The following is a 22,719-nucleotide window of genomic DNA, read 5'->3' as shown; positions in this document are numbered from 1 at the left end:
CCAATTAGTCATCTAGTATCACATATGTACAAATGAAATGAAGACATACATACAAATAACATTATATGAAATGAGCATGTTATGTTTATATACACAAGTACATATATCCACGTAATAGCAATTAGTGAAAAAATAGACCTTGAAGTTGAATGAGAGCTAAGAAAGGTACATGAGAGGGTTTGTAGGGAGGAAGAAGAAGGGAAAATTGTTGTAATTAATTACATTACAATCTCAAAAATAAAAATAAAACTGAAATGAAATGAAGTATCATATTAACCAATATCATCAAAAATAATAATAAAATCAGTAATTATTATTATTATTATTATTAATAATAATAATAAGCCTAGGAAGGTCACTGGCCCTAGAAGGCAATTTCTTACTGATGTTTTGATAAACTGCCGTGGGATCAATCTGCATTCTAAACATCTACATGTATACCCACAGACTCATGCTACTTTCAACCTTGATCAGAGAAGCTTCTTGTTACACCTGGTGATGGTTAATGTAGAGACTCATAACTGGTCAAAGTTCTGGGAATAAGTGAATTTTGGGTCATCAGTTCTAAGTAGGATAACTAAAACACCCTCCTCAAGACCTAGGGGATGTCATGGAGACACAAAGACTGTAAGAGCCACAGTGTGTGAATAAGTACCATGAAATTCAATTTTCTGGATCTGACATGACCATGACAGTCATGGACATGCTATGGTGGTAGCTGCTTGCATAAAATAATACAGAGAAAGGAGGATGGAGGAAAGGAGAGGAAGAAGAAATAAGTTGAAGTGGAAAAGTAATGAGAGAGGATGATAGAAAGTGGTCATGATCATAATGTATTACAGAGAAGTAAAAAAAAAAATGAAAATGCATTTTAACGAGATGTTCTTAAAGAAGATGATTTTTACATTGTGTTGGATTTTGTTTTACTTCTCAGTAGATAATTGAACCATTTAGAGGTATGGTTTATTTTCGTCTACTGATCTCACAACCTTGCTATGTACTACATTGCAGAGACACATGCACATCCTGATTGATTGCTGCTCTAGTGACAGTAGTTAGGAAATGAAGCCAATCTAGATGTCTGCAATGGAATGGTAATAGCATGTTCTTGTTCTTTTATTTTTTTCAACAATGTGTTAAAATTAAGCTAGGAATATTGCATCTATTCGTAAGAAATATTAGTTGGTTGGGTTTTGTTGTTATTTTCTTTTGTCTCCCCTTGCCTGCTATCAGAGTCAACGCATTGCTGGATGAACTGAGGCTAGTCCCCATTTTAGAGGTTTCTGCAGAGCTCTTGTGCACAAATTCTATTACTCAGTTCCCTCAAGAATGCACTGGGAGAAGACTCATTCATTTTCTCACTCATATTCTCTCCCTCTCCTTCTTCCTCTCCCTCCTCTTCTCCCACACATCCCTTTCTCCTTATCCTTTTTCTCCAGCTCCCTTAGCTCCAGTAGACTGTCCTATAAGTTCTAGGCACCTGGGACACTCCCAGCGTCATGTTGGCTCCTTGCCTCTATCTCCTTAAGTACAGGCTTCTTTTGGGCTGCACGTGGGTCCATCACTACCAATGTCCCCTGTGCTGTCCCTTGGGAATTCAGTCATCAGGGGCAAAGCAGAAATTCATCTTTCAGGAATCACTATGCATTACTGCTAGATGATTATATGTTTAAATACATTGCTTTATTTATATTTTTATTTATTTATTGTGGAAAGAAAATATAACCCTAGTTTTCCTGTCTTGACCTGGGTCATTTTGTTCATATATTTACATGAAGGTTGAAACTAACATTTTTCTATTCAATACTTGTATTGAGAGCAATTTTTTAAGACAAACCTCTTTTGTGAGTGTGTTTTTGTGTTTTTGTTACATAACACCGTAATATATAAACATATCACATTTACCAAGGATTCTGTTAATGAATTTTTCTGTTTATACCATTTCTGATTATAAATAACATTGTTACTGATATTTGTAAGCACGAGTCTTCTTCATCCAGCTTTCATAGTAATTATTTAGAACAGATTTCAAGAAGTGACAATTTTGAGTTGAGTAATGGGAACTTCCTTCTACTCTTGGAAAACATCACCGATTGTTTTCATAAATGTGTTATCAGTCTACATTCACCAGTGTAAAAGTGCCCATCTTAGTGAATCCTCACCAATAATGAATTTTATCATATTTCAAAATCTTTTCTGCTCTGGTTTATACAGTGGAGTCATCATCTAAATTATATGAATACTTTACTAAAGAGTTGAATTCATATGATTTATCCATTTTCTCCTTTCTTTATGAATTATCTATTTTATTATTCCCTACTAAGATACTAGGTTTTTTAGATCAATTTGGGTGAGCGTTCTGCTTCATACTCATGCAGTATACACCCGCTATGCTTTAAATTGTATGTATGTGTACATGTGCACACACATGCGCACCTTCACATTTATGCATAAATGTGTGCGCTTTTGTGTTTTCACTTCCTCTTCTGCCTCTGCTTAGAAGAGCCTGTTTAGTATAACCTTAGCATCAGGACAATACCTTCCATACTCCATACCCAAAGCTTCTTTCCTGCCAGTTTCTGGGTATAAGATCCCCTTCATGAATACCCCATCATTATGCCATTTGTCTTGCTCATTTAAGTGCTGATGTACTATGGATCATCTACAAGCTCCTTGAGGGCAAAAGCCATTTCTTTTCATATCAAATCCCACACATATCTGCCAAAAATAGAATCTTCAAATGCTATTGAGTGAATAAATTAATGGTTGAAAGGATGAACCTCAGGTAAACCAAAGCATCAATGTTCATTAAATTAACTGGCATTTAACTGAATACCTATGATGTACTATCTGAACGAAATTCAAACTTAATTTATAATAATTCACTTCTTTTAAATAGCCATCTATTGTTCTCTATTTTTCTCATCAGCTCTGTTGAATATAACTGATGATCACACCGAGATCCAACAACAAAATAGCACTGTAATTGAACTAAGCAGAAAGCCTCCAAACTGCCCTCATCCTGAAATCTCTGCCCAAACTCTTCAAAACAATTAGCATTCAATAGCTATGCACATTGGCCTCTTCAGGGCTTTTTCCTTTCTGCCTGATTGGGTGGCTTTTATATGTTAAACATACTTATCTTCAAGATACCACATCACATGACTCTCAGCTTCACAAGAAAAGAACCTCTCCAATTTGCTATATGATCTTATGACTGTGGTATGTAACTGTGGAATCATTCTCTGCAGAATGTTGCCATGGCCCCCTCTGAACAAAAACTGGTGGACACAAGAATGTTTTCCTGCTAAGAGAATTTCTCTCTCTCTCTCCCTCCAGTTCCCCAGATGTTCTTCCCTCATATTCACAAGCAATTTTGTAATGGATCTGTGGTCTGTAGGAAGATAGGAAGATACAAACTTATGTATAAAATTTTACATATAGTGCTGGGCTCAAAGACTTATTCCTATAGCAAGCAAAAGTATCTAAGAGTCTGCCTCCTATTAAGATGAAAACTGTGAGAAGCTGAAAAGAACCCAAATGTCCTTCAACAGAGGAACAGATACAGAAAATGTGGTTTATTTACACAATGGAGTACTACTCAGCTATTAAAAACAAAGAATTCATGAAGTTGTTAGGCAATGGATGGAACTTGAAAATATCACCCTGAGTGAGGTAACCCAATCACAAAAGAACACACATGGTATGCATTCACTGATAAATGGATATTAGCCCAGAAGTTTGGAATACATAAAATACAATTCACAGACCACGTGAAGCTCAAGAAGAAGGAAGACCTCAGTGTGGATACTTTGGTCCTTCTTTGAAGGGTAATCAAAACACTCATGGGAGGAGATACAGAGACAAAGATTGGAGCAGAACCTGAAGGGAAGGAAAATCCATCCAGTGACTGTCCCACCTGGGGATCCATCCCATATACAGTTACCAAACCCAGACACTATTATGGATGCCAACAAGCGTTTGCTGACAGGAGCCTGATATAGCTGTCTCCTGAGAGGCTTTGCCAGTGCCTGAAAAATACAGAAGTGGATGCTCACAGCCATCCATTGGACAGAACACAGGGTCCCCAATGGAGGAGCTGAAGGGGATTACAGCCCCATAGGAGGAACAAAAACCAGTACCCCTAGAGCTCCCAGGGACTAAACCAGTATAACCAAAGAGTACACATGGAGGAACCCATGGCTCCAGCTGCACATGTAGCAGGGGATGGGCTTGTGGGACATCAATGAGAGGAGAGGCCCTTGGTCTTGTGAAGGCTCAATGCCCCAGTGTAGGGGAACGCCAGAAGAGGGAAGTGGGAGTGGGTGATTTAGTGAGCAGGGGGAGAGAGGGTGGAATAAGGGGGTTTTTGGAGGGGAAATGAGGAAAGGAGATAAAATTTGAAAATATAAAGAATATATCTAATAAAAATAATAAAAAAATAAAAAGGAAAGAAAGAAAGAAAGAAAGAAAGAAAGAAAGAAAGAAAGAAAGAAAGAAAGAAAGAAAGAAAAAAGAAAGAAGGAAGGAAGAGAGAATGATGGAAACTGTGGCAGGTAACTATGGAGAAGTTGAATAGTATAATTTTTAGCAAAATTACATGTGGAAATGGGAGGATAGTTACAAGGAACATATAAAACACATCAAGTCCCTCTAGGATACATAGGACCCAGGATGTGTGTTCTGTTCCTAACATCAAACCAATTCTGACTCTATCATCATGTCATCTTGGAGAATAAATGTCACAGCAACAATGGAAATCATCTACTTGCCAATCATTGTTCACAAGTCAAAGAATGCTCTAAGAATCTCTGAACACCTCAGTCATATATAAGTCCCAGAGCCACCCCTTGTGAAGGTATCTAGACTACCTCACTTGGATGACAAAAGATCAGAGAGCTCCTCAGATGGAGGAAAAGCCTAGAGCTTCAAGCTCACAATGACACTAGACTAAGCCTTTCAAGGCTCCAAATGGATGCTCTGCTGATTCAAGGAAGACTCAAGCAGATGCCCTGACTGGCAAAGCCATGTAAAAACATCTTTAGGCGATAGAGAACCTAACCACTTTGCAAGACAAGAGTCTGCCTCCTATCAAGATGGAAATAGGGACAAGTAACTATGTAAAGATAAAATAGTATACAAATTTTACAGATGCCAATGGAAATTGAAGGATAGTTACAAGGGACATACAGAGCATGTCAAGTCCCTCTAGTGTACATAAGACGCAGGATGTGTGCTTTGTTTTATATGGATCACTGAACCACTGGATCACTATGGAAGACCTTCCTGTCTCGCATGCTGCATTGTAGTTTTTGCACAGATTCAGAAGCTTGAGGACAAAATCCATCTTCTGTTGTTTGTAAATCTTCATTGCCTGCTACCAAGACAAATGTATCAACTGTCACATAAAAGTCTTAAAGCACCTCTGTTTTGTATTATGCAGTAGACCATCCTTCAGTGATGGAATATGTCTTGAAACTTACTAAGAATTTGATGAGCTTCTCTTGGTTTCATTGACCTCACCTTAAATGAAAGGGCTGAACAAGAAGGAAAGTTCCTTGCAAGCTTCCAACTTTCAATCCTGTGACTTGAATATCTATGACTAGCCCTAACAGAGAGAGGTCAATGGCTTCTTAAGAAGATGAAAGGGATTTCAACCATAGACCTCACTGCCAGGGTTTAATTCATGTAGGAAACTATTCATTCCACTATCAACTGCAGGCTTGGAGTCAGGTTGCAGAGGCCATAATCACTTTGTCAGTAAGTTGAGCCCATGGTGCACATCCCCAATATCATCACTTGTGAAGCTGGGTTGGAATTTTTTTGTTCCTGTTCCAAAATATTTGAGTCCAAGTGCTCTGAAACACAGGGCTTCTGAATCACCATTATAAGCCCATGTCTGAAAAACTCAGATTCTACTTACATTGAGCGGAAGGTTATAATGTTTTTTAATAAGAATAGAAGCAAAACCACCCAGGAGAAATATGGTATCTATTTCAAGAAACAGAAATTTCTGTTCCCTGTAACTTGAATCCCCACTCTCTCAGTGACAAAGCTGTGTCACCTACATTGCTCATGATAACAAGGAAACCATTAGCTTTGGCTGGGTCTCCATTCATTTATCAGCTACTATGCTCAAGTAAAATGGGATGGTATGCTGGCTAGAGAAAGCTCAGAAGACTTGACTTTGGAAAGACACTGGTATGGGAGAAAAAGGAGCATGGGACATTTTTCTAGCTCATAAACTGAAGATGAAATCACCATAAATAGCTGCCAATGAAGCAATGCCCAGTAATCCTGCACTCAGGCAAAGCTCAAATGCCAAAGAGCCCTGGCAGACAAGAGCTCAAAAGGGAGAAGATCACTAACACTATTCCAAGTACAGGGAGCAACTAGGACAGCCAACAGGACACTAAACTGAAGAATTTGCTTATGTGGCTTGTTTAAGACCCAAACATAACGCCACCTTCTGTTCCCAAGGTATTTAATCCCAGGACCTCTAGAGCACAGAATATGACCCACAATTGTGCCAAGATAGTCTATGGCCCAAAGACCCCTGATCTTGAAAGATAAATCCTAACATAATAGATCTGCTGAAATCCTGAGATGGAAGGTGTGATGATATTGAAGACCTCTTGTGTAAAGATGAAGCCAGAGTGGTCCTGAATACAATTCTCAACTTCCCAATTCTTGAGGAAGCTTCAGTAACAATCTTAGCCCATGGCTAATCCTGAATCATCTTTCTCAACATGCAGTCCAATGATCAGAGAACAAAATAGAGTTGAAGAAGTAGCTCCTGCTCAGAACATTGTAATTGGCTTTGGTGATTGGAACTGTGAGCCATGGCAAGCTAACAGAGTTTAAAGTCCTGGGAGCTACTATATACTGTCATATCTAATAATCCAGCTTCAACCACCAGTTAAATATGATGGTCTGAGGACCCAGGAGGATCAGAGAGGATGTAGCTATGCTTTGAGAAATGTCATGGGAACATCCAGTGGACATGGATATCATCACTGTTAAAAACCTGAAGCCCTGTAAGTAAAGGAAGAAGGGGGAAGCTTGAAGTAGAGTGTTGAGACATCGAACAGCATAAGCTCTTCTAAGTCCAGTTCACAAGACCAGTCAAGAACCTGCAAGTAATCACCTTTGCCTCAGGAAAGTGTCGTACTTAGTAAGTTTGGACTGATCCAGGAAAACTGTGTGGATAAACACACTGGTGGCAAAGAGCAAAACCGGCGACCCCGGTCATTTCCATCTCCCACTTTTTATAGACCACCCCCACAGATTTTAAACCTCCTCCTGAATCTGTTAACAGACCAACTCTGGCTACCTACTTCAAAGGGAAGCAAATTTTCATACAAATGCTGCTCCTGCCTTCTGATAAGCCCTTCAACTTTAGAGCTGTCCCTTCAGCCAACATGTCAGATCCCTGAAACAACTCTAAATAACACATAGGGCTCTATCACTTCCCTTCCCTCCAGTGATCAAAACCTTTCTCCTTTTGCAGCTTATGTTCCCACTTCTCTTGGCTGACTTCTCTCCAGAGGCACCTCAGTCCCTCATTCCATACAGTTCTTGGTAGAGGGACTACATGAATTTTCAGGTATGTTTAGACACCTACATATAGACTCTTCATGTGGACACAGGGTAGGATCAAGAACAAAGATGGGAACCAGCGTGAAGTGACTCACTTGGTAGATGCTGCACTTCACTTAATCGATACATTCAGAAATCACCAATATTTTTTAGTTAAAGCATTTCTTTTGGTGCATGTTATGACATTATACATACTAACACTGAGGTGTTACACAGATGTTTAATACACTCTGCTCAAAATAACACATGAAGCAAAATTTGTTAAGTGTTTCATATATTAGTTGGTGGAAATACTAATCACCCTAATTTACTCATTATGTATTATATACTTGTATCAAATTATCACACAGTACCTTAAGAGTAAGAATGGTTACATATAAATCTTTTGAAACACATTTCTTTTGAATTTAACTGAGAATTACCATAGTCTATACACAGAGCTACACTCTGTTGGGGAGAGAAGGACAGGTAAACTGGTTCAATTTCTACTTTGATAAGCAAAGTTTAGAGGGGAGAGAAGACCCTGGGGCAACAATGTACAAAGTTAAGTGTTGAAAGGAAGGATGAAAAACATTCCAGAGCATCACTAAGGACAGGCTAGGTAGCTGTTTTCCCCTCTGATAGAATGGCAACACCATTTCTGGAGCAAACTACACTTAGAGACAGCTGGAGAGATGAAGAGTGGGAGATAAACCGAAGCACATTCTTGGAGCCTTGAATGCTGGTTAGTCCACTTAGAGGGCAGGAATGGCTTTCCAAGTCTACCCATGACTGATCAGACCAAAATGGCAGATGCGGGGAGCAAAAGGAAGTGAGAAGGAACAAGCCAAGACACTTGCACATTGGTGAAGAGTAACAATATGGTGACCGTCTAACAAAAGAAGGAAGTCTAGAACGGCTGCCTTCCCAGGCATAGAAGCTGGCATGAGGCCACAGGAGGCTTGGGATATCACTGTACAGGCCCTTTCTCCCTCCTAAGGCTGGTGCTACTGCCATAAATCTTCCCCTGAGTACTGCTGAAGATCGGAGGACAGCTGCGTGTCTATTTTAGGTGCACTCGGGAGTAGTAGAGCAGGTTTAATCTTCACAGGAGGAAGGAGTCACAGTGGCACCACACTGGACACCAGCTCTCAAAAAAGCATCCCCCACGATTTGCAAGGCCTTGGAGAACAATATTCAGTCCTATAGGCATGTTACCGTATCCTCCCACGGAAGAACCCTCAAAGCCATAGTACTGGCATGTAAATGCTGGCAATTAAGCACAGTTTCCTTGGGTTGGTCTTGGTTGAGAGTTGGGGAACTGAGCTTACAGGAGCTGTGTGACTGTAAGCAGGCAGCCTATTGCCCAGTTGTCTCTCTATTACTGGTGAGTGACATATCCTAGCATGTCAAATCTCACAGACTTTTCTAGCCATTATTTCTAATGCCTACAACAAGCCTTTAAGTTAAGGCTTGAGATTCACACTTTGATAAATGCCAGAGTTAGTTAAGAAAGGTAAAGTATCTCACCAAGGAATCAGTTAGAGCCTCTGGGAAGGGGGGCATCTTCCAATTTGGATGCCTTCGTTCCTTATCTAGTTGTGATGGGGGAAGGGGTTAGAAAACAAAGAAGCTTTGGGAAAGAATTCAAAAGCAGGTAGAATAGCTACTTAGCTTTTGAGGGGAAATGGCCATTCAGTTGAGGAGAAAAATTCCCTATCGTTAAGCAAATTGTTTCATGGATATGAACCGTTTAGACGATAAAAGAAATTTAAGCAAACTTTAACTACTTGTGATTGTCTTACATATGGTGGTTTTAGAAATATAAGACTGGAAACAGACTACAAAATACTCCAGTGGTGTTTTCAATGCTAGGGCTCAGGGATCAGGCGGCACTTAAATCCTGGCTTTTTCACTTAAACTCCCCAGCAAGTTACTTAACTTCTTTCAGCTTCCATCTGTTCTCCCCTGTAAATTTAGGCACAGTAATAGCACCTGCCTCAAAGAAGAAAAGAAGCTCAAAAGAGATAACTCGGGGCCAGGCTATGATGGAGCACACCTTTAATCCCAGCACTTGGGAGGCAGAAGCAGGGGGATTTCTGAGTTGGAGGCCAGCCTGGTCTACAGAGTGAGTTCCAGAGAACCCCTGTCTCGGGGGTTGGTGGTGGGGGGAGATAACGTGTGCTACAAGTCAAGGTTGGTGCTAAGCACCTAATCAACACCATGCCTATGCCAGCTACATTGTAAAGGCTCGTGAAGAAACCTCTCCTCTGGGAGCATTTTGTTTTCAGTTTGGCATTTTGCTTAAGAAGGAGCACCATCTGGCAGAAGATTTCTAAGGCAGATCGGACACGAAGAAATGGTGGGTGTGGTGCTTAAGAAAATACTCCAAAGATTCTTGACAACTTTTCCATCCTTAGAAGCATTCCACCCCTGTTAATCTCTGATGTTTGTCCACTGTTCTGTGGCACCTTGATCAGATTTGTACCTGAACCTGACTTTTTATAGGAGCAAAGGAAAGCGATACAGACAGCAACAGGAGGTATCACTAAGAAGGGAACCTGTATGCTTTAATTACTTATTAGTATCTTACATGTGGTATTTGTATTGCCTTGTTCTCCCAATCTTGGCCTTCATAACAGAGACAACAAAAGCCATCAGGATGGGATAACAATAGGACTCAGGGTCTTGATCACCAAAGTTAAATGATAAGGACTTCTTAGAAAAACCCTCAAAAATCATGGTACCCATGGTAAAGAAGAGATCATGTAGGGAGACGCATATGTGCAAGGGCCCTGTGAATGCTACATTGATTTTCACATAGTTTATGAGAAAAAACAGCTATAAAAAAAGTTATAGGAACAACATATGAGAAATGCTATTATGAATAGGATAGATAAAGCTCAGATGTTAGTCAAGCTCAGGCCAAAAAACATGTTGAGACAGCAGATATCTGCAGCAAAGGGAGTGCACAGTGACAAAACTGGTGACATACACAAGTCCTGAACACCCCAATGGGCGCACATGACTAAGGACAAATTGTGTTTTCCATCAGTGTTTCTCACTGCCTCCCATAGCTTCTTTAAATCTAGAATATATTCCCAGAAGAGGGACATGGTCAACAGAAAGGCACCCTGAGCTAAAGGATCAGTAATCTGATTTTGATTCCTGGTGAGAATTTTTGTCATCTGATGCAGTGGACATTTAAGGACAAAGTAAAGCGAAACTACAAAAAAATAAAGGGGTTATTTTTACCCCTGTTTTTTGACTCTGAAGTGTTTCATCTGTTACATGAGGATCCCCTGGTAGAGTTGGGTTGACTACTACTTTGCAATAAGTTTCCTCTTTAGAGAAGAAATTTCCAAAATGAAATGTATACTGATCTAGCCCCTTTTAAATGGTGCTATGTAAAAAGTGGAGTTTCCAGGCCAGATCTGTCTTGAAATGGAGCACACTACAAAGCCGTCTTAGGCCAAGCATGTAGAAGTTTTGCAAAAGGCTCCATGAAGTCTTAGCATGAAGGAATCTATCTCACTTAGTTTAGCCCAGAACTTCTCAATTTATTTGATGAGGCCATTTTTTTTGGCTGCTATGTAATGTATTATACTTCAGGAAACGCTGGTGTAGAGAGCTGTAGGTGAGAATGGATGGTGGTGGCATAACTGTGGTGACCCAGGAGAAAAATAATCAGGTGAAACACGAGCCTGAGATTGATACTAGGATACAGAAAATATCATGGCTGGGCATGGAAATGCTACTTGCTAAATGACCCCATATATCTTAGAAATTGGCTGAATTTCTTCTAATATTCTCTCAAGGTCCTCGCTGAGTCACTCCCATAAATGATGGATCTTAATGGTTCCGAATATCTCTAAAGCCTTTATGTGAAACCATCTCCCTTTTTAACTTGGTGATTCACTCCATTCTGGGATGCAGAGGCCGAGAGAATGGGCCAGGTTTCATTCTCCAGTCATAAAACTGCATAACAAGACTAGCACACAACCATGATGAACTATTAGAAGGCTCAGGACTCATCTAAGAAGTTTAACTGGCTGATTTTTTTTTGAGACCGTGTCACTCCTGGGCTGTCTTTTGAGGGTTATGCTCATTTATTAGTGCAGGTAAAAAGGATTTATCTGAAAGCACCAGACCAAAATCAACAACAACAAAAAAGAACATGAAGTCTGAATGATATGGATTTAAATTTCACCTCTGCCATCCCCCAGCATTGTAACCTTAGATAAAGCTCTCTGCATTTTAGCTTGAGAGTTACATGCTCATTTGGGATTATCATGAGGATGAAAAGAAATGAGAAACTTGGGGTTGGGTAGAGCTGCAGATTGATATGGGACAGAGCCACTATACATCTATAAGGAAGAAGGCATCAACAGATTGGACAGGAAGCACCAAGAAGATCTAAGGACAAGCACCTCCATCTTTTATCCACCACACAGATCCCAGGGCATTATGAACTTGCTCTGTACCTGATTTTCCGGGTGTGCTTTCGGGTATAAGGAGAAAGGACCTTGAAGAGCAGTTCCATCGCTCCATTAATTCCCAGCATGGCTCCCGTGGTTACTGAAGACAAAACGCACATGATGAGTAGCTATCATCACAAGAAGTTGTGCCAATGCAACTTAGATTTAATCATTGACAATTTTAAGGTCAATGCACAACAATAAAAAAAAAGTGAAACAACAAAGAGATTTAAAACCTCTCTAACAGTGTAGTGAGTTGGATAGCTGTGTCTCCCTCAGTTTCAACCTCTACTCAACTTTAATACTTGACTCCCCTAAGACTGAGACAATGAGTTGGCTGTACCACTCTCAGAATACCAGTAGAAGAGTGAGTCTTGTGCTCCAAGATAAACTAGCCTGGGAACATTTCCCTTTTCACCCAGTTTGGGGAGAGAGTATTAAAACATGATCATAGATCTGAATGATAAAGTCAGGGGAACACCTGATAAGTAAAATTGTCATTGCCATCTTCAAGGGTACCTCAGCCACTTTTCAATATGACCCATACCCTTCTCAACTCAATTGAATTTGGGAAGAGCACAGATGACTCCCCAAAAGAACAGGAATCCATGGGATACAGAACCATAGGAGGGGACCAGGAAGTGGAAGGAGGGAAAACGATTCTCTGATAAGGTGACTCCTCTCTTTCCTCCATGGTGCTTGTACTTCTGAGAAGGGAGACATAAGACTGCCTGGTATTTGGGGCCAGACTTATTCTGTGAAAACAAGTGGGAACAGGGCATCTTAAAGATACAAAGAGAAGAGCAATGTGTCTTCAACTGACTTAGCTCAGGCCTCAGGAGAGGAATGCAAACCTGGAGGTGGTAATTCCACAGTACTGTCTACGATGTGGAGACTGAGAACAACATCTTGTCTGCTACAAGGAGTACATGTTTGGGAGTGTCCTCTATACCTACCCTCTGTACTGCTGAGAATAGTACAGACCATCACCACCCACATTAACTGGATGGATTTGACATCCCAGCTGTGCCCATCAGTCTTCCCACTCTCAGAGTTATTAGTTTAGTCTTTACTTCTAATGTGGAAAATAACACTACAATAAAAAAAAAATTGGCAGGCGATTCAATAAGAGTTACCCCATTAGGTGGAATTAGTGAAAGTGCAGTCTTAATACCTCTGACTCTAACATAGAAGACTGGACTTGAAATCAGAGTGGATACAAAAAGAAACCTCACTGGGCTCACCTTTACCAGATGGTTGCCCAACGTGGCCATCTTGGTATTGCCAACAAGTTCACTGGCTAACATAAACCCATTATGGGTACATCCAACTAATCAGATGAAAATGGCTGTTCAGAAAGCTTGCTGAAACAGTAAATAGTGGATCACAATTCACCAAAGAAAACAGAACCCACAGGCTTCTTGAACTCCAATCAGCCTTTCATGAATAAATGCAATGCAGAGAGGCACCATGAAACAGCTAGCTGGTATAATAAATGTAGGCTAGCATATGACCCAACTGTTTACATTCTCACACTCACAGACAAATTGCTGGCATTCTGAGAGCTAAGCTAATGCTATATTGCTATATTCATTATCATTACACATATGTATTAAAGAAAGCAAAGCCTTTAGGAAACCAAAAGATACATTAAGTCCTGTGCTGCTGGCAAACTGCAAATTGGCTGTTATGTTCTTAGGCTACTCATCAATGACAGTTGTCTTTCATAAAATGTTACAGTTTCTCTTTTATTGTTCTAGAGATGGGCTTGTATTCATTCAGATATTCTCAAATGCTCTTTGCTATTCTTTGTGTTCTCTCTCTCTCTCTCTCTCTCTCTCTCTCTCTCTCTCTCTCTCTCTCTCTCTCTCTCTCCCCTGTGTGGGTGTGGGTGTGTGTGTGTTTGTGTAAGAGAGGGGGGAACATCGTGAACAAAGTGCCAATTATTGTGGAGGAAAACTTTCTCTTTATGTAGACCCCATGTTTATTAAGAGATTTACTGAGCCAGGTATAGTGGCCCATGACCATAATCTCAGCAATTGGGAGGTGGAGACAGGAGGATATGTAATTCAAGGTGATTTTTGGCTACAAGTTAAATTTGAGGCCAGTCTGTGCTTCATGAGACCCTGTATTTAAAGTAAGAATAAAAATAGTAAAAATAGGATATTTCAGCAGTTCTTAGAATACCTGGAGAGGTTACTTAGTTACTACACTTACATGTGTACGTCTCATATGATTTCAAAATATTAGACAAAAGATTGGGGTAGGATAAGGCAGCTGCAGTGTCATGGCATTATCTATGAACATGATCTTGTTTGTTCCATCAAACAGGTCTATGGAATTTGCAGAGGGTTGAATGCATTCCATCAATCCATTTTAAAGCCATAATCCCTATGACCTAAAAGTGTAATTAAGTTAAAGAGATGCCGTCAGAGAAGGGATATAATCTGTTTTGTGTCTGTCATAGAGAAAATTTAACCATAGAAAGAGACCAAGGATGCACAAACCCATGGGAAAGGCCACATGAGGACATTGGGGAGATGACAGAATCTTTTGTTCAAGGAGATGGGCAGGCAATAGAAGAAAGCAAACCTTGCCAGAGTCTTGGTCTCAGACCTCCAGCCTTTAGCACTGTGAGAAAATTAATTTCTGTTGTTTTAGTGAGACAAAAACCTAGCAGATTCATGATAATAATTATTGCTGCTGTAATTTTACAAAGGGGGAAAAAAACACGAGGTTAACCAGGCCAAGTGCCCACGTTCCACGACTCATGAGAAATAGCATCAGAGTCAAACTGAGGGCTCTCTGGCTCTAAGCCCACAGTCTTGCCCCTACAGAGTACATTACATCTAAATAATTGTCACTTTTATTCCCCAGGAAGGGAGCTTAGAAAGGAGAAATGAAAGTCTGTGCTCATTACATGTGAGATAGGAGGTATAGAATCTAATCTATTAATGAAAAGCGCCTCCACATGGAGTAGAATTAACATGAATTTTAGAATTCTAAAGCCAGCCTTCAGGACTTTTTAATCTGTATAAACTTAAGAAATTACTTCACTCTTCGAAGCAGCTGGCTTTTTCTTTTCTGAGATATAAAAATGTAGATCTAAATACACAGTTGTTGTGATAATTAAAAATAGCTGAGGTAAGTAGATGCTTAATAACTATCCTCTGACAGGTTCAGATGTGATCATCCAGAGAGAGGGTCTGTTAGGAAAAAGCATGATGTTAGAAAAAACTCAGTAAGGATTTTGTTACAACAGTGAATAGCTTCGTGGAATTAATAAGGACTGTTCTCAGTTTTAATATGCGTGTGTGTGTGTGTGTGTGTGTGTGTGTGTGTGTGTGCACAAATGTGTGGGTGAGTTCACATGCACTTCTCTGAGGAGGCCATGCTTTGCCCACAGAGTTGTATGTACTTCCTTCGACACAGGGTCTCTCACTGGCTACAACAATTAGGCTATACCAGCTGGCTAGCTAGTTCCAGGCATCCTCCTGTCTCTGCCTCCTCAACACTGGGATCACAAGTCTATATCACCAAGCTACTATTTTGATACTAGTGGGTTCTCAAGCCATTGTGTTTGCAAGTCAAACACTTTATGGCTGAGTTCTCTTTCCAGCCACCACAATGTTATTGTCTTTAACAGATGTAACACATACTGTTATGACTATGTCAAGGCCTGAGGAAAATCTGCCTTTCTCCTGACATAGGAATTCTGTACCTGGTATTATTAATAGAGAAACTTGGAATGCTATATATGCAACTCAGAGGAAAATCCAAAGACCATACTTAGGTACTACCTCTAGAGCTATACCTGACCAAGTCAATAAATAAATGTCTGACCTCCCCAGACTCTGGATTGTCAGGTTCCTTTATGTGTCTGAATGGGACCACATGCGTCCTCACCCAAACTGTCACTCTCCTAGACCACCACATGGTTTCCCAGTGTCCCAGCCCAACTTACCCCTGGAGGCAAACACGCGCAATGCCCAGAGACAGTGCAGGAGGTTCTGGCTATGAGACAGGTTTTTCCTGGCCAGAATCAAGGTCACATCAAGAGCTTCTAATTCTAGTGCCTTCTGTCCAAACTTCTTATCTAGGAATACAAATTCATCTCTCTTAATTATGTCTCACATTCATTCTGAAGGTTTCAAAGAGAAGAAAAAATGATAGAGGAGGGAGGATAATTATAGCCAAAGACACTTTTTAGCCTAATTAAAAATATTCTAAATATGCCCTCATTGGAGCCAAATACATCAGAAGAGAGGAGTCTGGATTACTTGTTTACATGAAAGCTATGGGTTCTAAGACTGCAAGCCTTTGAATCTACCAACACTCCTAATCATCCTCACGTATATCAATGTCTTTAAGACAAATCTGGCATGTATAACACAATTAGCAGTACATTTGAGTGCAGCACATGAACTTTGATTGGATCCTTTTGCTGTTTGTTTTGGGAGTAGGTTAGTTTGCTTTGCTTTGCTTTGGTTTTTGAAATGAATTTTTTTTCTGCATATCAACAGCTGACTGGAATTCACAATGGAGACTAGGCTATCCTAGAACACACCAAGATCCACCAGCCTCCACCGCTGCCTTCAGAGTAGTGCTGGGATTAAAAGCATGCCCACCATGGATCTTGTTCTTTTGATTGGATATTGCTTTGAATATGCAAAAGATAGTGTAGAACTTTTAAAGAAAGTAGATCAAAGTTATAGGTAGATGATGGTAATATTTCCATTTAACAAATAATTTTTATAATAAAGAGTGAAAAGCTTTTAAGAAAAGAAAATTAAAATTAAAAAGTATGATGCTCCAATAACCTGACATCTAGTGTTGTGGGTAAGTCCTTCATCATCTTCATCTCAATAGTTTCAAAATAAGCGCTGAAAACAAAAGGAAAACATCTCTCATTTATACTCACTCCCACTATCAGGTGACTATGTCTAGTCACATTTATTTGTGTCCTTCCCTAAGTGTGATGCCCAAATCTTCATGATTATTATATATCTTCATAGAAACATATTTCTATATTTGTTTCATTATTTCACTTAGCATAGTATCTTCTGGGTACAACCCATTAGGCTAGATAATACTCCCTTTTATATGTATATCACATTTTATTGATCCATAGATGCTTACACTATTTCCATGTCATGGCTCTTGTGACTAGACTTCAGTGAACATGGGAAGGCAGAGATCTTTATGAGGTAGTCATTTCCTTTCCTTAGGTATATACTCTCAAATCAAAGATTATAGAAATTTCTGAATAATATAGTAATTTCGTGTTTGTTTTGAGCAGAGTCTCCTGTGGCCCAGTGTGGCCTATAACTCATTATGAATTTCTCACTACCACCACCAGCCTTGTCCCCACCTTCACCTTCCAAGTGTCAGGATTCCAGGTGAATATCACCATGCCCATGTGGTAGCTCTTTTATTTTTCAGTTCTCTATGCCATTTCAATAACAACCATCCTGATCTTCAGCACTGGAAAGTATGCAAAGGTTCCCTTTCTTCACCCGCCCCCCTTCTATGGCATTTTGTTCTCCCTTGTCTTGGAAAAGTTTTCAATTAGCAATAATCACACCTTGGATAAACCTCATTAGCTACGATACTGCCACTGCGCAAAGCTCTCCCTTGTCTTGTTGATAGGCCATCCTCACTAACAGGATGGAAGGAGTGCACAGTGGTAGAGAGTGAAACGGTGCTTTCTGCTGACTTTGAGGGCTAAGCAGGGAGGGAGGAAGGGTCGAAAGACACAAAGTTGTAAATAAGCAGGATAGACGATTCTACAGCTCTTGTACTCAACATGAAGATAAAGTTTACGAACTGTACCAAGCCAAATACATAGACTTTAGCTGTTCCTGTCACCAAAATAAAGTGACACTATGTGAGTCAGTAGATATGTTCATCTGCTTAGCTGTGGTAATAACACTGACACTTTTAAAATCCCAAGTATACACAATAAAATTTGCTGTGAAAATAAAAAGATTGAAGCTGGGAAGATGACTCAGTGGGTGAGAGTTCTTGCTTATAAACATGAGAAACTTAGTTTAGATCACCTACAGCAATGAGAATAGCAGTGTGTGGCTATACATATACCTGTAAAGCTAAAACTGGTCCAGGCAACGGGAAAAGGATGCCAGGGGCTCATTGACAAAGAAATCCAATGCAATAAGCTTTGGGTTCAATGAGAAACTCGGTCTCAAAAATTAAGGCATCAAGAAATTGAGAAAGATACCCAACATCACCCGTCGGCTTCTACATGTGCATACATACATGTGAATACATGGACACATACATATAACACATACACAAACATAGTAACTTGGAAACCACTGCTCTTGTATGTCTCTTAACTCTTGACTGTCAGGTCCGGCTCCATATGCTAAGCATATATGTTGGTGTATTTTTATGCACTGTGTGAAGTTTGTCTTTGTATTGTTCAAATGTTGATTTCTGTCCTGGCACAGAGCTGAATACCATCTGGATTTTGGTATTGTTATTTTTATGGATCATCACCTGCCTTAGTAGTTTGTAAAACATACATCTCCATCACCTTTTGCTTGGTTTAATAAAGATCTGACAGCCAATAGCCAGGCAGGAGAGGAAAGGCAAGATTTCCAGGCAGAGACAGGAACTGTGGGAAGAATTCAGGGGCCTGAGATTCACCATGGAGACAGATGCTGGAACTGTCCGACTGAGAGCTAATGGGCCACATGACAGTTGTGGAATAGAATAGTCAGGCTAATTCATGTTAGAGAGCCAGCTGGGACAAAACCCTCTAAAGCCTAAGTTATAATAAATATGTCTCCATGTCATTATTCAGGAGTTGGTGGCTCAGAAGCAGTACAGTGATAGATGTAACCTAATACCTCATTTATTCTTCCTAGAAACTCTAGAATTAAATTCTATACTTCCATTTTAGGCATAAGGGCACCATAGTTCATAAACCTGAAGTAACTTGACCCAGGGTCACACAGCTAGTCAGTGTCAGGGACAGCCTTGAAACCAGCCTGCACTGCACTGTATGACTGGGGGATATATCAGGTCTCTACTATCTTTTCTTAGAGTTCACTTGGTCCACTCAGCTTTGCTGACTTCCCCTGTTCTTCAAGTTTCAGCTCAAATGTCACCTCTCCCAGACTGTGCCATCTTAGGGTAGCATCGCTCTTTCTCCTCCTTGAGGCACTCATTATAGTCTGCTTTCCTCCAGTTAATATTTGCTGACCAGCTAACCTGCCCCACTTGGAACAGGAGCTCTGTGTGAGGAGACTCCTCAACTGTCTTGGTCCCAGAGATGATTGCACCGTGTAGAACACTGCGTACAGTTACCCCAGCTGAACGATCACTAAATGAAATGTTACTTGTGCTAGAACATATTCATGCAGGGGCTAGCTGATGCCTTTCTCAGTCCATCTGCAGAATGCCAATAAACTGAAGTAGAGATCTAAACATTGAGTGCTGGAGCATATGGCTTTGGCTCCTAGCAGAGAACATCAAAAGGGCCTGAGCTTTTCAATTGTGACATGATATGTGTCATGATATTCAATACACAGTTGAAGTGCAACTGTTAAAGGATGTTTGCAAAGTGTGCATGAATTCTGAATGCTAAGATTATTCAACCCTCCTCCAGGAAGTTCCAGAGGCCTAAAACAGTGTTTCAGTATCCTCCAGGAGTGAAGAGAAATAGGCAGAAGCTCTATTCCTAGGTGACTTATCTCAGTGTGACTTATCTCAGCTGACTTATCTCAGTGTGTTGAATTAACAGTGTTGCCCCCAAAATCCATTTCCACCCAGACATCCAAGATGCTATCTCATTTGAAAAGAGGGTTTTGTACACTGAATTGGCTAAGAGGGGATCATACAGGACATACTGGGTCCTAAGACTGATACCACAATGTGAAGAGAACACAGAGAACACTCTGTAAACAAAGACAGAGAAAATAAATAAGTCCATAAATGAGAGAAAGACACACACACGCACACACACACACACACAGAGAGAGAGAGAGAGAGAGAGAGAGAGAGAGAGAGAGAGAGAGAGAGGGTTCTGGCAACACTAAGACAGGAGCAAACAATGGACTCTCCCTTGGGACTTTCAAAAGGAACCTACCCTGCCAGGACTTGATTTGTGACTTATGGAATCCAGAAGTATCCAAGACTATATTTATGGCAAATAGTCTGTGGCAGTTTACTATAATAGCTCTAAAAATTGAATGCACAAGTATGGTCAGGCATGATGGTATATTACCTATAATCTCAGCACTCTGGAGTTCAAGATCATCCTTTCCTACACAGTGAGTTCCAGGCTAGCTTGGGCTACATGAGACTCTGCTTCCAAAACAAGAGAGAAAAGCTAATACAGAAAATGCACTTTCATATGAGATACATTTCATAAAACGGTCTCATTCTCCATAAGGATTTACAATGTGCTGGAGCCATTCCCCTCTTTTCTGACTTATGATCCATGCTTTTCCAGCCCATGCATGTTGCAGCATTTTCTCTGTCCAATCACATTAGGGCAGTGACAAGCCTGTGATTAGACAGGAATAGAGAGGTGGAACTAGAGTTGGAGGAGGAGAAAGGTCAGGAGCAGGAGGAGAAGGAGGATCCTCATGGAGTCAGACGGTGAGGACGAGTCAGAGCCACATGGTTATAACCAGGCTAAGGTTTTTACAAGGTTAAATTAATTGGGTCAAAATATTGTCTTTATTATTTGGTTCTGAAATTATTGTATTGACATCTTGTAAATTGTGATCTTATTATTATATAAACCTGATTGGATATTAAAGCCTTAAGAGTCATGCATTACCTACCTGGTCCTAGGCGCTAGCTAGATGAATGATTGTTGGGGTGTGTAAAGCGTTGCATGTGAGGGAGATGCTGCAGCTTGCTGGGAGAAAAATAGCAAGAACCCACCGGAACTTAGTGATGAGGCCGGACTGTACCGGCACAAGAACGTGGCCTGGCAGGAAAGGGAATTTGCGGGGTGGATCCATGTTTTATAATTCCCCCAAACACATGCCTGCTGTGACCACACCTTCTCTGTGTCATTTGGTTGCTCCTAAGCATCGCATCTTGTATTATCTGATATCTAGAGCTTTTTTGTTTTTTGATTTTTTTTTAATTTAGCTTGCCAAGTATTATGGAGCATACCTCTAATTCCAGTGTACAGGAAGCCGAGGCAAAAGGACTGCAGTAAATTTAAGGCCACTCTGTCCAGCATAGCTTGAAACCAGTCTCAAAAATATGTAATACTCTGGGCCTCAAAATAACAATAACGTAAAACTACCTCCTCTCTAAGGCTGGGCCTGTTATCACCATAGCACCTGAGACACACCATTCTGCCTCCCCACAAGGACTACCTCAACTGCTCTCAGGGGACAACTCCAGAAGTATGTTGTCAATCATCATTAGGTTTTCAAGTGTAAGTACCTCTTAGGCCAACTTTAGCCAGCAGCCTGAAGAGAGGCAGGAGGATGTCCCAGTCAGGAGAAGCTGACCTTGCTGTATCCACCAGAGTCTGCAGAAGGGCTTCGCTGCCACCTTTGCTGATCATATAATAAATCCTCCGGTCTGTGCCTAGGAGGAAACCAGAGGGAATATGAGACACGAATGGTAACCCTCCTCCCCAGAGGAAACCTCAGACTTAACAGCTAGAGACAATGCGAAGGTTCATTCATTTCACCGCAGAAACACAAGCTGGCAGGTTATTGTCATGACCTGTCTTCAAATTGTGCTACCATCTGAGGGAAGAAAAATGTGCAATTTAGTAATTGAAAGATATTTAGGAATTTTAATATGTTCTCCTCCTGAAGCTATGGTAAATTGAATGATACCGCAAGTTCTGGGGTCCATTAAGTCTTCTCTTTTGTGTATACACGTATGTAGATGTATATAAATTGATACATCATTATATACTAAATATTCTTCTGTAATAAACATAAGTCATTAGTAGCTGTCTGATGTAGAGTCATTTTATTGGAGTTTTAATGATTTTCTAATTCTGTGCTTTAGCAGCTAACAGAAGGAAAATAGAGAAACCACTGTAGGGACCTCCTAAGAAACAAAATGCCCAGACATAACATCCGAGGACTCTTGGTCAGAGCCCTGAGCAAGGGTGAAATATTTGTCTTTCTACCAAGGAATAGATTTGAATAAGACCTCTCTTACTTTTCCCAGGGACAGCTCAAAAGCAGTGATTACATGTTAACAAGAAGAAAGCCATGTATGACCTAACCAAGATAAAGGAGGGAGAATAAAATAAAGATGGGAGATAGAACAAAGGGAGCCACATGTATCCAGGAGCAGTGTGCACACTTGTCATCCCAGCACATAGAAAGTTTAGGCAGAAGGATTGCTAGTTCCAAGGCATCCTGGATTATAGAGTGAGACCTTGGCTTTAAAATAAAAACATTCACAGCCTGGTCTGCAGAGTGAGTTCCCAGACAGCCAGGAATACACAGAGAAACCGTGTCGCACAAACAAACAAAAAATATCATCCATGTGGAAAAGAAGTTCCAAGGTTTAATTCTCAACATTTCTACCTACCTCCTGAAAATAGTTTCATCTCAGAACACAAGTGATGATCTACACAAAGGAAACTCATTTTAAAAAAAAATTTTATGTACATGGAAGTGGCCCTGCCACTGGAAGACATAAA

The 22,719-nt window shown here is 40.4% G+C and overlaps 1 protein-coding gene and 1 pseudogene across 8 annotated transcripts in view; both read right to left on the bottom strand.

Moving 5' to 3' along the window:
- The window catches only part of Agbl1 (ATP/GTP binding protein like 1), an 887,643-nt gene that overhangs the window by 788,226 nt on the left and 76,698 nt on the right, over positions 1 to 22,719 (bottom strand). For all 8 annotated transcript variants that reach the window (XM_031387026.1, XM_031387022.1, XM_031387027.1 and 5 more), the window contains exons 3-5: positions 21,492 to 21,638; positions 16,021 to 16,152; positions 12,063 to 12,156 (exon numbers count right to left, since the gene is read on the bottom strand). In XM_031387026.1, coding sequence (XP_031242886.1) covers positions 12,063 to 12,156; positions 16,021 to 16,152; positions 21,492 to 21,638 — 373 coding nt within the window. The remainder of the gene's footprint in view (positions 1 to 12,062; positions 12,157 to 16,020; positions 16,153 to 21,491; positions 21,639 to 22,719) is intronic.
- Positions 17,603 to 17,685, bottom strand: LOC116104161 (annotated as a pseudogene).

This window comes from Mastomys coucha, unplaced genomic scaffold (genome assembly GCF_008632895.1).
Source record: "Mastomys coucha isolate ucsf_1 unplaced genomic scaffold, UCSF_Mcou_1 pScaffold21, whole genome shotgun sequence".
Lineage (NCBI taxonomy): Eukaryota > Metazoa > Chordata > Mammalia > Rodentia > Muridae > Mastomys > Mastomys coucha.
The sequence above is the reverse complement of the archived record's forward strand: the minus strand, read 5'-3'. Positions and strand labels throughout refer to the sequence as shown.